At 42.1% G+C, this 17,578-nt stretch overlaps 1 protein-coding gene across 2 annotated transcripts in view; it reads left to right on the forward strand.

The window, feature by feature from the left end:
* The window catches only part of MINDY4 (MINDY lysine 48 deubiquitinase 4), a 111,557-nt gene that overhangs the window by 3,567 nt on the left and 90,412 nt on the right, over positions 1–17,578 (forward strand). For both annotated transcript variants that reach the window (XM_054692452.1, XM_054692451.1), the window contains exons 2-5: positions 3,846–3,965; positions 7,364–7,599; positions 11,034–11,280; positions 13,979–14,406. In XM_054692452.1, the coding sequence (XP_054548427.1) occupies positions 3,846–3,965; positions 7,364–7,599; positions 11,034–11,280; positions 13,979–14,406 (1,031 nt within the window). The remainder of the gene's footprint in view (positions 1–3,845; positions 3,966–7,363; positions 7,600–11,033; positions 11,281–13,978; positions 14,407–17,578) is intronic.

The following is a 17,578-nucleotide window of genomic DNA, read 5'->3' on the forward strand; positions in this document are numbered from 1 at the left end:
TTGTGCAGGGGTTAAAGACAGCGCTATCAAGCTATCACCAGCCACTACAGTGTGAATTGTGAGTTAGATCCCCAGCTGGCCACGGAGCAACCAACATGGTGCAGCAGACCTCTCCTGTCTCTCCTGCCACTCCCCTCAGCAGTGTATTTCAGTGGATCTGCCTGTTCTGTTCCCCACTCTTTCTGGTGAATCATCTCACCTCCCCACTCTGGCTTATACCCCAGTTCTTGTATGCATAAATAAATAAATCTAAAAAAAAGGAATTAAACGAACAACAAAAACCAAAAATCCTTTCCCATCTAGTTTTACTGAGCAAATAGAAGCAGCCCTGAGAAATCTCCTACAGGCTCCCCCCACCACACCCCCTAGCCTTACTGGGCCTTAGTCATTTACCTGCCCTCCTTTCTTATGGTGATTTCTTAATGTGCTTGAATAAGACCCATCCTTCCTCTGGATGTCCCCTTCTGTGTGCACTATTGCAGTTACCATCATCTCTCTTGCACATAGGTTTGTCTTCTCTACTGGGTTATCTTACCAACATATACACATGTTCCTACAGAGTGCCAAGCCCTGGACCTCCAAGCCCCTCCAGCTACTGGTCCATTTTTCCTCTCCTTTTTATTGCAAAGCCCCATGAAAGTGCCATGTGCGCTCTGGTTCTAATTCTTTTCCCTCCTTTGTCAAATTCATCCTCCTTAGGCTTTTGTCCTCACCAATTCTTGGGAACAACTTGTCACGTTCATCAAGGACCTCTGATTTTCAGTTCTTATATTTTCTGTTCTAACAATTATGTTTGACACAGTTAATTATGTCTTTCTTCATGGAAATTTATTCCCCTTGGCTTCTGGAGACTACCTCCTCCTGGGTTTTCTCTTTTACTTCTGTCACTACTGAGGTTCTTTGCTGCTCTGTTTATTCCCCTGAGCATTGCATGCTGGGGAACTCAAAGACTCAGTCTCAGTCTCTGACCCTCTTCTCGTCTCCATTCATTTTCCAGGTGCCTCTGCCACTTTTGTGGATTCCAATACCTTCGATATGCTGATAATTCTCAAATGTTTGTCTCTAGCCAAGACCTCTCCCTGAACTTTTTACATTCTTTCCAACTGCCTATTTTACATTTCCACTTGGATATCTAATAAGCATCTTAACATAACACATCCCTACTCAATTCCTGATTTCCTCTATCTCCTTTCCTGCAATTTTCCCCATTTCAATAAGTAGCATCACCATCTTTCTGCTTGCTTGGGCCAAAACCTTTGGAATCAGTCCTTATTTTCTTCCTTTTTTGAGCCCTACACCCAGCCCATTAGTTAATCTGTTGGCTTTATCATCAGAGCACATAGAGAATGTAGCCACTTCTTTTTTATTTATTTATTTATTTTATAGAGGCATGTTTTATTTATTTATTTGTTTTGTTTATACATGCACTGGGTACAGTCAGAAGCGAAGCGCGGGAGGGTGAGAGAATTTACCAGAGCCAGAGCGAGGAGCAGAGCAGGCAGAAGGACCAAAGTACACTGCTGAGGGGAGCAGCGGGCGGCAGGAGAGGTCTCCGCGCCATGTGGGACCCTCCTCCAGTGGCAGGGGAGCAGCCGGGGATCGAACCAGCGCTGCAGAGGCCGCGGGCAGCTTCGCAACTCAACGCTCAACCGCTGCGCCACCAGGGAGGCCCATAGCCACTTCTTTCCAGTCTGCTCTAACCACCTTGGTCCAAGCCACCTTTCTCTTTCATGTGTGTTGTTCAATAGCCTCCTAACTGGTTTCTGGTTAATGCCCTACCTCCTATAATCTGTTCTCAACCTAACAGCCAAGTCATCCTTCATAAATATGTCAGTCCGGTATGTTCCTCTTTTCAAATTCTCCAGTAGCTCTTTTCATTTATTTCATAAAAAGTGACATTCCTGTCTCTTTCCCCTGGTCACATGACTCTAGTTGCACTGGTCTCCTTGCAACTTTGTACTTGCTGTGCCTTGCCTAGAACATTCTTCCTCAAGCTCCTGCATGACCTGCTCCCTTACTTTCCTCATGTCTGTGCTCTAATGTCACCTAATCATGAAGCATTTCCCGACCATCTTTTATAAAGTAGCAGCTCTTCCCCACAACTCCTCCTTGCCCTCTCTGTTTCCTACTCTGCTATGTATTTTTTTTCACACAGCACATGATCTTCTAGAACATAAACTTCATGTGTACCAGAACTTTAATGTGTTTACTCCTCTGCCTATAGCAGCTGAACTAATGAATGAGTGGTTCATGGCTTTCATTTCATAGATGTGAAAACCAGAAGACAGGATGGAGCACATGGATGATAAGAACTAACTATCTAAAATAGTGTCCTTCATCTTTGTCTCCATTCTTCCTATTTATTTATCTCCACAGTAGTGGCTATTAGCAGCTGCCATGCTGTCCATTTACTGCTTTATGTGTTGCTTCCCCAACAGAATGGCAGCTCCATGAAGGTGGAGCCTGCCCTCATTCCTTTTGTATCTCTTCCATCCAGAACAGCCTGGCCTATAGTAGATGCACAATAAATTTTTGTTGAGTGAATGAAGACCAAGTGGGTCACATGGGACCAGTGACTGGCTGATTCCTCATCCAATTCTGTAGTAATGTTCAAATGCAAGTGTGAACCATAATTCCAGAGAGTTTGTTAACTGGTCTGAACTGTTGGCAGAAATAGTTATCCATTAGAGAGGAATTCTCATTATAGAAGTTCCCACATTACTTTGATTGAAGGGAAGGCCATGGTGAAGCCTAGATGAAACATAGGTGCTCGCTCTTAAACTCTCTTCCAATCAATTCTCTAGTGCACCCAGGCATGTCCTATCTTTTCCCCAAGATATACGCCCATTTCTTTCTGTTCCTTTTCCTTAGATTTCATTTGTATTGTCTTTGGTTCAAGGTTATGTTCAAGGCTCTTTTTTCACAAATTCTTCTTGCTTAAATTCGTGGCAGACAGCAGGTTTTGTCTTGTTTTCCCAGCATTGAGAACCTGTAAGATTCTGAAAACAAAGTGTAGGAGAGAGGTTGAGACTCGTACAGCACTGGGGTCTGGGATCCATCAGGAGCACGGCTTTCCATCAGCACAGGGCTGAGCTGTTTGTGAGGCATCGCCTCATCCTCCGGCCACGCGGTGATCACCATAGTCCTGAGAGGTGGGCAGAGAGCAGCTGCTGTGGTTGTTTTTCAAATGAAGAAGTCAAGCTCTTAGGGGAACAGGACTTCCCATTGCCAGAGTGTGTCTTAGCTAGGTCTTCTGGGACTTCAGGCTGGATGATGGAAAGCAGCTTCGCTGGGAACTCTCAAATGTTTACCAAGTGCTTCCTATGGGCCCATGTCCCGACCTGCTGACCTCACAGTCTGAGAGGGTTAGAAATCTCATTCTGTAATTCCACAGTTACCTTGGACAAATCAGCCCAGGCTCCCCATTTGAGAAAAGGAGGGAATTAATAATGGCCTTTTGTTTATGTTTTTCCTTTTGTTTTTAAACCTTCACATTCTGTGGCCCCAGATTGAGGGTCAAACCTAGGGCTCCAGAGACAGCCTTGGGTGAGTAGTTACCTGAATTCCACTTTCCCTATCTTATAAAGTGGACCTATGGCTCCGGCCTTAGCATACCCCTCCAGGTTGTTGTAAGACTTAGAATAAAAACGTGAAGATGATGTCAAGTATAAAGGATACGTAAAAGTAAATTCCTAGTTCAGGTTTTGGTTCACAATCACCTTGTGAGGAAGGCAAGATAAGGCTGATCATAATGAGCATCAATAGTCTTTTGTGTATACTCTGCGTCAGGCAACAGAAGGTTTTAATTTAAAAGAGTAAATAATGATTCAGATTTCTCCCCTCAGGGTTTAAAGAAGACGTGTGTGACCATGGACCAGGAGCGCCCACGCTCTGACCTCAGCATAAACAGCAGAAACGATCTCCGTAAGGTTTTGCATCTTGAGTTTCTCTACAAGGAGAACAAGGTAGAGGCTTTGAAGGTGTGCTGTGAGGTTCTGGAACAGAGTTTGGCCATGTCAGAGCCCGCTAGGGGCCCTGTCGGGCCTTTAGCAACTGGTGGCGGGAGGCTTGCCCTACCTGTGGTCAGGGAGAAGCAGACCTAGCCAAGCTTGGACAAATCCCAAGCGTGAGTCTGGTTTCCACCCTCTGCTGGCGCGGCCACCCCAAGCGCAGTGTCTGTGAGACTCGTTTTGAACCCCAAACTGTTAACGGTTATTCCCTGGGCTCCCTCCTCCTCCACGAGGTTATTTTTAGTCAGACTGTACTTAAGAATATAGTATTCAGTTATACGAAAATTTTCCATTCCCTACTGTGTAAGATTTTCCTTCTTCAGTTCTGAGTAATACCTTATTCTTAAGTCTCCTGTGACATATAATTCAGGCAGAAGCCAGGCTTGGTTTCAGCCTACCCAGGTGTGCTGGGATTGAGCTAGCAAATGGAACCCAACTTCCTCAGACTTGATCCTCCCCACCTGCTGTTACAAGCTTTCCTGGCTCCCTGTAGTTTCCTTTGTTGGCTTATCATGCTTATGATAGATTATTTGTGTATTTGTTGCATTAGTGTCTGCCTCCTCTACAACCTTGAACGCAGCAGGAGGCCAGAGATTGCTTCTCTTTTGTTCACTGTTGTATCCTCATACTTAACATGTTGTCTGATGATGTAGTAAATAATCAGTATGTACTTTGGGGTTATATAGTTGGCTGAAGAATGAATGAATATGTGAATGAATGAAGCTACCACTCTGGCTTAATTGCTCTTAATTGTTAGGAAGACAGAATATTCTAATTTAGTTTAAGAATGGGCTCTGAGGCAGATGTTGCTTTGTGGAAGGGCGTAATGTCAGAGTTTGGAAGGACCTAGTTAGTGTTCATGAAGTTCAGTATTTATCACATTTAAAAAAAGCAATAAAATAATTATCTCATGTGGAAGTCCAGTGTGCGAAAAAGAAGTAAAGCTGGACTGTTCGAAGTGACATGAGGAGGTCCTCCCTCTTGACTTCTGGGGCAGCCCCTCAGGGGCTAGCTAAGCAGCTTTTACACTGCTGGTAGAATGGGGTTCCCAGTACAGGGACAGTAGCCAGGGAAAAGTGGCTTGTTTAAGGTCCCACAGTTACCAAACAAGGATGAGGCTAGAACCAAATCTTCCCAATCCTCTCCTAGCAATGGTAGTCATGCATATTTAAATCATAACATTATTCTCAGGTGAAATCTTAGCAGACTGGTGTATGGGGTGAGACGCTACCTAGCCCTCCAGGGCTAGGATGTTTCTGCAACTCCAGGAGGAACCTCAAAACAGCTTGAAAACCGCTTTTGTGTACATTATAGCTTAGGGAGGAATTTAGGCCAGATTTCTCTTAATAAAGTAAATGAAAGATAGAATTTCAGATAAGCTTATAAATCTCAGCCAACTGCATCAACCTACAGGAACACTCAAGTTGCCAGAAGTTTTTGTACTCCTCTTTGAGGAGAAAAGGGTAATGGCAGCTGGGTGAAGTTCAGTCAGAAGCTCAGTGAGGACATCAAGTAGATCTTGTTGTCATCCTTTGGTCCTTGAGACACTTGCACCCCTCCATGTCTGCATGCACTCCACTGAAGTCCTGTGGAAAGAAGACCATTGTCCCAGGCAGTTGATAGTCAGCACCCCACAATTTGCTGCATTTTAACACAAGAGAATGGACTGCACATCAGAGAGACAGTTAACCAGAAAACTTCAGTTAACCATTCTCGTATGGTAGGATTTTTATGTAAATGCAACTTTATAGAATTGCACAGAAATATCTTTGCCATTCAAGTTATTTTTATTTCTTTACCATAAGATAGTTTCCCAAAGGTAACTATTATCTTAAAATATTTAAGATATTTTCATTAGATCTTGATAAATGCCCTGATTATTTGATTTATACTGTTATATAATGAATTGGAGATTATATTTTATAAAAAGTATATTTATTAATCTATCAACTATATAATAATTTTGATTATCACTCATCATAAACCTCACATGATTCTGGAAAAACCCTGAAATTTTATGTTAATTCCAGTGACTTGTTTTTCCTCATTAAGTATACGATAGACAGAAATACCTATGTGTAAAACTGAGGTCTTGAAAAATTGTGTGCAGATTCACATAAAGCCTGGTCTATTATGAGCAAAGTGATATGAAAAGCCACAAGGTAATTCAGGTAATCCAGCAATCTGAATCTTTCTTATATTGAAATAAACACAATAACTGATATAAATTATATAACATCTTTCCCCCACATCTAGTCCTTCTAAGTTTAGACTTAGGCAAAGTATATTTTTGGGGTCCTATGCTAAAAAAAAACAAAACAAACAAAAAACAACTCCATTATTTTAATTGCTGGATAAATCTGTTGAATTTGGTGCTAACACGTTTGGCTCTGTGTCTTGGGCCAAGTTTTGCTGCTTATATTAAGGAATAGGAAGGGGAAGGACTGGCATGCCCAGGGGTTCGCTCTGTGCCATGTTCTCTGTGAGGTGCCTTCTCAATCTGTTTGCAATCTCACCAAATGCCCCTGGTCTGACCTGGGTGTTCCTGTGCAGGTGGGGTGGGAACTGCCTCAGGACATGGCCTGATCTCTGAGGTAAGCTTGCTGTTTAAATCACTGTGTCTGCCCAACACAATGACTTAGGGGAATTTTAAAAAGAAATAAGGACTCTAATCCTTGTGATTCTGACTTTGTAAGAGTCAGTTGGCCGGGTCTCCTGTGTTTAAAAAAAACGTCTCCAAAAGTAATATTTGGTGCAGTAAGGATGAGAAATACTAGTATAATTTTTGTCCAGAGTCTACTAACGAAGAATTTCATTTTATCTCTATCTTCTCAAAAAGCTTAGGATAAACTGAGTCAACCCTGACTGCCACTTTATGCTCTTTGCAATAACTTTCTGCTATGCTGTCTCTGTACTCCCTAGTGTTCAATGTTAAATGTGGAGTAACAGACTAAAAAAATATTCAGGTTTCAAATGTTTATAAACTTGTAGAGCTAACAATCTCTAAAGGTTGAATTTTTTTAATGAAAAGGTACATATTTTATAAAGTTATTCCTAGGAGAATAAATCAAGAGGAAATTTGCTTGGGTAATTCTCTATTGCTATCACACTTTATTACAATTGTTCATTGAATTGACCGATGTGCTAATTCTTTTAGGGTAGAGATTTTAACTTCCTCTCTTTGTTGCTACCTAACAGGATCTGATGTATAATAGGCAGTTAATGAACATTTCCTGAAAGAATGTATGAATGAATGAGAAATTGATAAACTTTATCAAAGTTTGGAATAGCCATCTTTCTCATTTCCTCAAGCTGTACACACAATTAATGATTTTTTTTCCTCCCAATGATAGGCAAAGGAAAATCCTCTGAAAACAAACCTTGAACTTATTACCAGATATTTTCTGGATCACTTTGAAAATACTGCTAATAATTTCACTCAAGAAACAACAATCCCTGCACTATCAATTCCAAAGAAAAATAACAAATTGCCATTGAGGTGCTCAGAGACCACACTGGTAAATATATATGACCTTGCAAATGAAGATGCAGGATGGAGAGCATCATTGTCAGAAACAAGCAAATCCAGGTATCTCTTCTTATTTACACTGTGGATTAATTTCCTATTGCTGCTGTAATTAATTACTATAAACTTAGTAGCTGTAACAGTCAAAATTTTCCAGGAAAACAAAATCAACGGGGGCCAATAGAAAATTTTATATGTATATGTATGTGTGTGTGTGTGTGGATGTACATATGTAAGTGTATATAAGTATATGTATACATATAAATATTTGTAATTTTAAGGAATTGGCTCATGCAATTGTTGGGGCTGGCAAGTCTGAATTCTGTAGGGAAGACAAGCATCCTGGAAGCTCGGGTAGAATTTCTATGTTAGTCTTGAGGCAGAAACTTCTCTGGGAAACCTTAGGTTTTGCTCTTTAGGCCTTCATTTGTTTGCAGGAGGCCCACTCATATTAACTAGGGTAATCGCCTTTATTTTTTACGGTCAGCTGATTTTAGATGTTAATCACATCCAGAAAATAGCTTGTGGCAACATCTACTCTGATGTTTTATCTGACAACTGGGACCACAGCCTAACCTAGCTGACAGATAAAAATTAACCATCATGGTATCCTAAACAACACAAATTTGTTGTCTTACAGTTCTAGAGATCGGAAGTCCAATGGCAGTTTCACTGGGCTAATGAAAGGTGTCAGTAGAGCTGGTTCCTTTTAGAGACTTTGAGGGGAGAATCTGTTTTCTTTCTTTTTTTTACTTCTAGAATCTGCCTATATTACTTGGCTTGTGGCTGCTTTATCCATCTTCAGAGCATATCACTACAACATCTGCTTCTGTGTCATATCTACTACTACCGACTCTGGTCTTCCTCTCTCACAAGGACCCTGTGATTACGCTTCCCCCTCCCCACCCAGATAATAATCCAGGATAATCTCTTCATCTCAAAATCTTTAACTTAATCATACCTGTAAAGTCCTATTTGCCATGTAAGTGTTTATAGGTTCAGGGATCAGGACTGGACATCTCTGGGGGCCATGATTCAACCTTCCAACTGTGCTTTCAAAACCGCTGGTGTGAGGCCCTGTGTTTTCCCCTAGAGGCCATGAGATGGAGGATAAATATGATTAAAAATGTTTATTTTATTTATTTTATTATTTATTTTTTTAAGGATTTATTTATTTATGCATACGAGAATGGGGTTTCAGGCCAGAGGTGTTTGGGGTGAGAGGATTCACCAGAGACAGAGTGGGGAACAGAACAGGTACACTGCTGAGGGGAGCAGCGGGCGAGCGAGGAGAGGTCTGCTGTGCCATGTGGGTAGCTCCCTGGCTGGGGACCGAACTCTTGCTGCAGTGGCTGTGGTGAGCTCCATAGGTTGCATCTCAACCCCTTGCGCCACCAGGGAGGCCCTAAAAATGTTTATTTTAAAATCCCCGATTTGTAAGATTTAGGGGATTGCTTTGCTTGAGTGTTCTTAGAAAACAGCATTATATAATTCTAAAAGGCAGTGAAATACAGTAGAGATGGAAAAATGTGAAAAATAAGGCCTTTTAGAACTTGAAAAAGAAAATGGATAGGTATTCTTGATTGAACTTCTATTAGTTGGAAGACATTTATGTTAAATTAAAACCTTAATATGCTGCATGTAGTCACCAATAATGAACCTAACTTCCTGGGAATGGGTATTTTCTACCAGCATTTCCTTTTCCTGAGGGCATCCAAAGCTTAACGTCTGGGTGTCAAGTTGCCAAAAGATGGGGACCAGTAGAGCATATTTACTCAAAACAAAAGCTATAAAAGATGAGGGTTAGGGCCTCCCCTGGTGGTGCAGGCGGTTGAGTGCAGCGCTCTGAAGCTGTCCCCAGCCTCTGCAGTGCTGGTTTGATCCCGGCCGGGCAGGCAGACAGAACAGTCAGTTTGCCTGTTCTGTTCTCTGCTCTGTCTCTGGTGAATCTTCTCACCCTCCCACAAATCTGGCCTATATTACCCCAGTTCTTGTGTAAATAAATAAATAAATCTTTTAAAAAAAAAAGATGTGGTTATATGAAAAAGGTGGTCCCTCCTTCAAAGACACTTATTGCCTGACAGGTAAATTAATATTCTGAAACAATAAAAGATACAGAACTGCTATAACTGAAACTTCTGCATCCTATCCAGTTGCTCTACAAACTTGGGTATTAACTTGGACTGCTTGTCTATCTTTTTTTCTTTCATGTTTGAGTGCTTAATGATGATAGATTCCCCATTTTCTCTGTCCCAGTGGCAATGGATTCAGGTCACCCTGTCTTTCCCTGGCTAATCCCCAGGGCCTCTTCTCTAGTCTTGAGACCTCTAATGATCCTTTCCTGGAACCCACCCTTGACCCAAGATGTGTGGACTTTCTGCAAAACAATTCTGGCCATGTTGCTCCCTTGCTGAAAGGTCTTAAGACACTCCCTGGAGTTTTCAAAATTAAGTCCAAATTCCTTATGATAACTTGCAAAACCCGTTACTCACCTGTGCAGATCCTGCTTTTGCAGATCTGTGTGTTGGTGCCTGGGGCCTCCCCCTGGTCACCTCCTGCCTACCCTTTCTTTCAGGTGCAGCTGAAAGAAGCCTTTCTAGAAGCCCTTCTCTAGAAGCCCTTCTAGGTTTCCCCAGGCTGATTCCAGGCCTTTCCTCTACTTGACATGCCTCCATCATAGCCCATGTAACCACTTCTCTCATGTGAGACCCAGTGTTTGGTAAGCAGCTTGGTATAGAGTAGGTGTCAATGCCAGAGGTCAATGACAGGAAGTAACCCCACCTGTGTCAGAGAGGTTATCTGAGTGATCATGGGTAAGATTCCGCTTTGCCTGGGTCTCTTGCTCTGTCTCTGGTTTTTTCTTGTCTTGTTCTTTTTCACTCCTTTCTTGCTCTTTCTGTCTCTCACCCGCTAGTGTTCTCTCTCTCTCTCTCTCTCTCTCTCTCTCTCCCTCTCTCTCTCACACACACACACACACACACACATACACACACACACACACCCACACAACCCCCTATCTGTCTCTTATTCTTTTTCTTTTGTTCAGTGCCAAGCAATCCAAGAAGTGAAGCCACTGGCATGCCTCACTCTACTGAACCTTAGCAGTGGGGAATGCCAAGTTTACCTACTACTCTCAGCGGAGTGCAGAAAGGTTGAAATCCACACATCTCGTGACTGTATTGAAGGCTACAGGTTTCCTTTATTACTTAGGTTTCAAAGAAGCAAGGATGTTATTTCTATTGAGAAGTTGAAGGATCCTGTCATGGGTCATCAACTTTGATTTTGTATCTTGTTCCCTGGTCTTGTTTTGTAGGCCAGACCTGCCCTGATGTGAAAGTATTTTCTCTTCCTTGCTTTTAATTGTAAAGCACTGGGTAATTAGCTATTACTGTGGATTTTGAATGAGCTTGCCATGAGTGATTTTGACTGTGGAATTTAGTACCATTTTTAGTAACTTCATTTGAAGACTGTTGTAATGGAAATACCCTTCTTTGCAGACCTGACAATCTTGATGGGGATGTACTTGGTAATTTCGTATCATCTAAAAGACCCCTCCACAAAAGTAAGCCCATGCAGAGTGTCCTGGGTGAAAGTCCCCCCTTGGCCCCTGCATGGGAGAAGATGGACAAGCCTCAGTCATCCGAGCTCTCCTTAGACACGAAGAAGATGGGAGAGAAGATCAGGCCCAAGTCTGGCCTGATTGTCCGCGGCATGATGGCTGGGCCCATCGCCAGCTCCCCACAGGTGAGGTTATTGCTCTTGCTGTTTCTAATGAGTAGAAAAGGAGAAATTATAGTTTCATTTGTTTTTCTTTTAGAAAAGCATTCTAAAAATTTAATGTTGTTTAGTGTTCCTTAAGGAGAGATTGTGTTAGGGTCCCATTAGGTGGGGAGACTAAATCAAATGAGAGAATGAATGTAAAAGGAGTTTGTAAAATAACAACAAAAACAACCAGAAAAACAGAGGCAATTCAAACACAAAACTCAAAGTGTAGTATCCATCAAGTTCAGGAGCCTGAACAAACCAGACGCAGATCATCTGTGTCCATGCTCGGCCACCTCCACTCTCATGTGCTGCATGTTTAGCCATGGACTGGGCTGGAGACGCTAGCACTGCTCTCCCAATTGTTTTGAAATTGGGACAGAAGGAAGTGACCATCTCCCTATCTCTACCTACGTCTCCTGAGATTTTTCATCAAGGTCTTTTTCCCTTGGCTGTGATCTCATCTGTAAGACCAGGTGTCAAAAGCTCCTTTGAGGACTGGGGTGTCAGAGCTCTGAAGTGGTCACGCAGTCTTGGTGTCCAGATCAAGGGACATGAGGGTCTGCTGTCCTCTGGGTGGTTCAGGCCACTCCTTGACCTCTTGATTTATAAGCTGGACGATGCCCAGAAGAAAGGAACTGGGAAGGTGAAGAGTTTAGGGGAAAAGGAAAGGTAGGAGAATGTTTATGCCTGAGAAAAAGCTGTGGGAAGTGGGATAGAACGTAAAACATTTCTTCATATGTGGAGGTAGGAATAGGTTAGCCACAGGAGGGCATGTATGTGGCTTTTGGGCTAGTACCCCTGATGCCACCATGTCTGTGGCAGATACTGTGCATTGATCTCAGTGCTCTTTCTCCTGTCAAGCCCAGATGTGACGTCAGAATCTCCTGGTCATCCTAGGTAGTTTCTTCCAATAGATGGGTTGGAGTGGTGGGAGACATGAACCCTGCCTGCCATCCTGAGTGTGGGTCTAAGCTCCCAGAGAACAGGGACTCCTCCGTATGCACATAGAGCGGGGCGTGTGGCCCTGTGTTGGCCTGGGGCTAGAGACTTGCCTGGTGGTTCCGGAGGGCACGACTGGGATCACACTTTGAGAAATGGTACATGAATGCGAGGTTTCTGTCTGACCTTAACATACTAATCAAGTGTGTGCAGCTGAGAGCCCCCTCATAAGTGAGGAGTGAGGAAGATGATGTGGATCTGCTGTACGGCCAAGAGACTGCTGAAAATTCTCCTTTCAGTAACTGTTTCAGGAGGTGTGGTTGTTTGAATCCTGCGATTCAAGATTCAGGACATTGAAGGATGGGATGTTCTAGTATTTTCTCAAGTTTTCTGGAAGGTATTTAGTAGGTCTTTGAGTACATTGGTCATACTTATTGGTTGCTCAAGAGAAATGAGCAAGGTCTGCTAAGGATTTCATCATTTTTACTATTAGAGCAACTCTGCACTTATGAGGGATGAATAAAAGGCAGGGTTTCCTGCCCTTGGCTGCAAGATTGAGTTTCTGGAAATGGTGACTAATGTTTTCCTCAGGGGATGCCCTGGGTGGCTGGCTTTTGCAGGAGGTTTATAGTACCTAGTAATTTCCACTAGGGGAGAACACTACAGAATTAGCTGTTCATATTCTAGCATAGGTTTTACCATTTGGCTCTGGATTATTTTCTGGAAATACTGAAAGGTCCAGAAATTAAACCCAGGAGAAGTCCAGCGAGTCTATTTTTGTTCCCTCCCTCTCCACTGCCCGACCAGAGGTTGGTATCAACGTGAGTTTCCATTTAATCAGTTAATCATTGATACTAGGAGATGGCATTTCAGCTGACTCCTTTGGAATGCCTTCACTTCAAAACTAAGCAAATTTTGAGCTAAGGTCAGTGAGCTCTTAGCTCTGTGGACACCAGACATGAGTCAAGAATGGCCTCTGGCATTCCTGGTCTGCCAGCAGGAGGAGTTAAGGCATCAGTAGGTGGGGACGGGGCAAATACACAGCAGTAGCTAACAGTTGACTGCTCTGATGGGCCGACTCTTGTGTTAGTGCTTTACACACATCTCTCATTAAATCCTTACCGTAATATTGGGAAGACAGGTAATGCATGTCCGCGGTTCCACATCCAAAATCTTTGGGCCAGATGTGTTTTGGAATTTAGAATTTCTTTTTTAATTTCAGAAAGGAAATGCATTGCATAAACCACATACCATGTGGGTTTTGGGGTTTCTGCAATTAAACATGCATATTCACACTTAAAATGACCAGGCAATATTGTAACAGTTGAAAAGAACTTGTCAAGGATTCCAAAAGAAACTTTCCTTTTGGGAGAGATTTAGAAATTACGCACAGTGGATTGTGGACACATTATATGATGGGGAGGGAAGTGACGGACACAGAAGTTCAGTGACTTGCTCCCGGAGACCACCTGGCAGGTGGTCATTCAGGGTTTGGAACGTAGGTCTGGAGCTCCAGCTTCACCTGCTCCTGGAACGTGCTGTCTGTAAAGGGGATAAGAGGAGGGCTGCTGCATGCTTTGGGGGTTTATGCATGTGGGTGGGTGCAATGGAAGCATTACTGAAGTGGTGGGCATTTCCGGGACAGGGAACATCATGGGCAAATGCTTGTAGTGGGCTTAAGTCTTGCCCTCCTCCCCATGTAGGGGCACCTCACTGTTCTTGTCCTTGCACCTTCCAGGATTCCCTCCGCAAGCGCTCTCTGAGGCGGTCCTCGGCCTTGAGCAACATCACCCAACCCCATGAGGAAGAGAGCCGGAAGGTGCCAGAGCTCTCTGCCTGCACTCAGGCCTGTCCTGCCCCCCAGGAAGGCCTGGCTTTGAGCAATGGCTCCACTCCCAGGAGCCCCCTGGGCCAGCACAGCGAGCTGTGTTCAGACAAGCAGAGAAGCACCCCTGGTAGCCCTCCTCACTTGCCAAGCAAAGGGCTGCCCCACAGGGAGAGGGGCTGGTGGAGAGATCTTTCAGAAGATAGCCCAGCAGTGGACGGCGCCCCAGAGGCCAACAGGACACCCTTGAATTTCTACTTGCCAGGTGGGAATGCCAGATCTACCCAGGAGAGGCTGGAAAGGGCCTTCAAGCGGCAGGGGAGCCAGCCCCCACCCCTCAGGTGAGCCACAGTGATGACCATTTCCAGGGAACTGTCCAGTCCCTGGTGGCTTTTGTGGGACCTTCGGTCTCTTTGGCTCTCGGACTAAGCCTGGGATGTAGGGAAGGTAGATTATGTTGGGGAGAAAACACCCTGGAAGCTGGGGGCAGATTCTTATATTTTACTTGGCCCTTCTCAGAGTTCATGAAGGCTTTAGTAGATGGTCCCCAAACAAACCTGCAGTCACGTGGTCAGGTAAATGTGATATAAGAGATGTTTTCTGTGGGAGGCCAGAGAAGTGGCAATGAGTCAGCACCCACAAGACTCCCTTGGGCCTTTTTTTTTTTTTTTTTACCTAATCCTTTCTCCTCTTATTCTTTCACAATAATCTTGATTCCTACATTGACTGACTTTTGAATGTTACATTCCTGGAATACGTCTCAGTAGACTATGCTCTATTAGCTTTTTATATCTTATTGGATTCATTCAATTTATTAGTATTTTGTGTAGAAGTTTGTGGAAGATATTTGACTGGCAAATTTCCTTTTTTGCAATAGCCTTGTCAGATTATGGTATCTGGGATATGCTAGAAATGGGTCCTCTTTCTTTATACCTTCAAGGTTTAGTATAAGGTTGGAGTTATTTCTTTCTTAAATATTTGGGAGAAATTAATGTAGAAATGAGTGCTGAGCATCAAGTGGAAAGATTTTTAATTAATGTTTCACTTGAAACATTTTTAAAATTAGAATTTCATATTTCTTCTTATTTGGCAAGTAATATTTTTCTAAATCATTTGACCATTTTATCTACATTTAAATTTATTGATATATCATACAGTTACACTATTTTCTTGTTATCTCTTTAAAGTCTGTATGACCTGCAACAATGTCTGTGTTTTCATTCCGATACTAGTAATTTGTGTTTTTTCTATTTTTTAAAAAGATTTATTTATTTATGCATAAAAGAACTGGGGTACAGGCCAGAGAGGCAGGGGATGAGACAGAGTGGGGAGACAGACTGGGGAACAGAACAGGCAGATTGACTGAAATACACTGCTGAGGGGAGCAGCGAGACAGGAGAAGTCTGCTGTTCCATGTGGGTCACCTCCTTGGCCAGGAATCGAACTCATGCTGCAGTAGCTGCAGATTGTTTCATAGTGCTGGTGCTTAACACCTTGTACCACCAGGGAGACCCTGTTTTCTCCATTTTTGACTAGCCTTTCTAGGGGTTTCTCACTGTATACTAGTGTATACTATTTTCAAAGAATCAATGTTTGGATTTTTTGTTTTTTATTTTGGTATCTGCTGTTATTTTCATCATTCTAATTTCACTGAGTTTAACTTGCTATTGTTAAACTTATTGATATGGATTAAATAATTGATTCTCAGCCTTCTTTTTTGGTAAGACCTTTTAAATCTACAAATTTCTTCTAAGTAGTGCTTTGTATCCCACAAGTTAATTTTTCATATATTCATTTAGTTAATACAGTTTCTGATTTCCATTGTTAAATCCTTTTCTCTTCTTTTCTTTTTTTGACCCCTGGGTTACTTAGACATGTACTTACTAATTCAAAACATCTGGAATATTTTTCTGGTTATTTTTTTTTTTTAAAGATTTATTTATTTATACAAGCACTGGGTACAGTCAGAAGCGCAGGAGGGTGAGAGAATTCACCAGAGCCAGAGCGGGGAGCAGAGCAGGCAGAAGGACCGAAGTACACTGCTGAGGGGAGCAGCGGGCGGCAGGAGAGGTCTGCGTACCATGCACCATGCAGGACCCTCCTCCAGTGGCTGGGGAGCAGCCAGGGATTGAACCAGTGCTGCAGAGGCTGTGGGCAGCTTCGCAACCCAGCGCTCAACCGCTGCGCCACTGGGAGGCCCCTGGTTATCTTTTTGATTTTGATTTTTAGCTTATTCCTGCCCTGGATATATGTACTCTTATGTGATTTCAATTTTTGTTATATATTGAGATTCTTTTATTGTCTAGGATATATTTAAAGCATGTCTCTTATAAGCAGTTTATATTTGGACTTCTTAATGCAGTCATAATTTTTTTATTGTAATAGTTATTTCATTCACATTTCCTTTTTTCTTGAAGTATTTCCTTTATTATTTCTTTAGTATCTCCTTTATTATTTCTTGGGTTACAATGCATTTTTTCTTTTTTACTTTTAATTTGGAAATGTTTCCACTGTGTCTAGAGGTCTTTAAAAATATTCTTTTCTATCTCCATTTCTTTCTCTCTGTACTTCAATCTAGATATTTTGTCTTGATTGATTTCCCAGACATGTCTCTTCTTTTCTGCCATGTCTCATATTCTGTTAGACATACCTAGTAACTTAATTTCAGTTATTTCATTTTTCAGTTTTAGAATTTATACTTCTTTTTAAGAATATCTTTGCCTTTGTGTGAAATTTTCCATCTTTCCCCCTTGCTTTTTGGAGCATATTATTCATAGTCATTTTAAAGTCCCTGTTAAGTGACTACCTTATCTGGATCTCCTATGGGTCTGTTGCTATTGCCTATTTCTTTTTTCACGTTTGATTGTTTTGTCTTATTTCTTTGCATTTGTGATAATTTTGATTGACTTCCAGACAGGTGTATGAGTAATTATATAGGTTCTGGCTAATGTTACTTTCCTCTAAAGAGGATATAATTTTTTTGGTTGTTATTAATATTATTATTATATATTTTTTTCAATCCTAAGACAGTTTTTTCAAGCCTCTCTACTCTGTAATCTGCTCTTAACCCCACTGATTTATGAAGTGTCCTTTAGTCTCTACTAAGTGCCAAAAGAGAGATGGGTCTGTGAGATGTTTGACCTTTTCTCTCTCTCTCTTTTTTTTTTTTTTTAATATTAAATTTTATTTTTATATTCCCCCATACAATTGCAAACGCCCCATTCTGACCCCAATCCTTCCCCTCCCGCCCCCCACCCCCCAACAAGTGTCTCTGGTTCATAGTTTTTTGTTGATTTTGATTTTCACTTTCTTATATTCATTTTCCTGGTCCCTTATTTAAGTTTTCTAGATTCCTGCTATGAGTGAGACCATCCGGTATTTTTCTTTTTCTTTTTGGCTTATTTCGCTGAGCATGATCCCTTCCAGCGCCATCCATGTTGCTGCAAATTGCATGTGTTTATCTTTTTTGAATGCTGAGTAATATTCCATGGTATATATGTACCACATCTTCTT

The sequence above is a fragment of the Talpa occidentalis genome, unplaced genomic scaffold (assembly GCF_014898055.3).
Source record: "Talpa occidentalis isolate TD23 unplaced genomic scaffold, MPIMG_talOcc4v2.1, whole genome shotgun sequence".
NCBI lineage: Eukaryota > Metazoa > Chordata > Mammalia > Eulipotyphla > Talpidae > Talpa > Talpa occidentalis.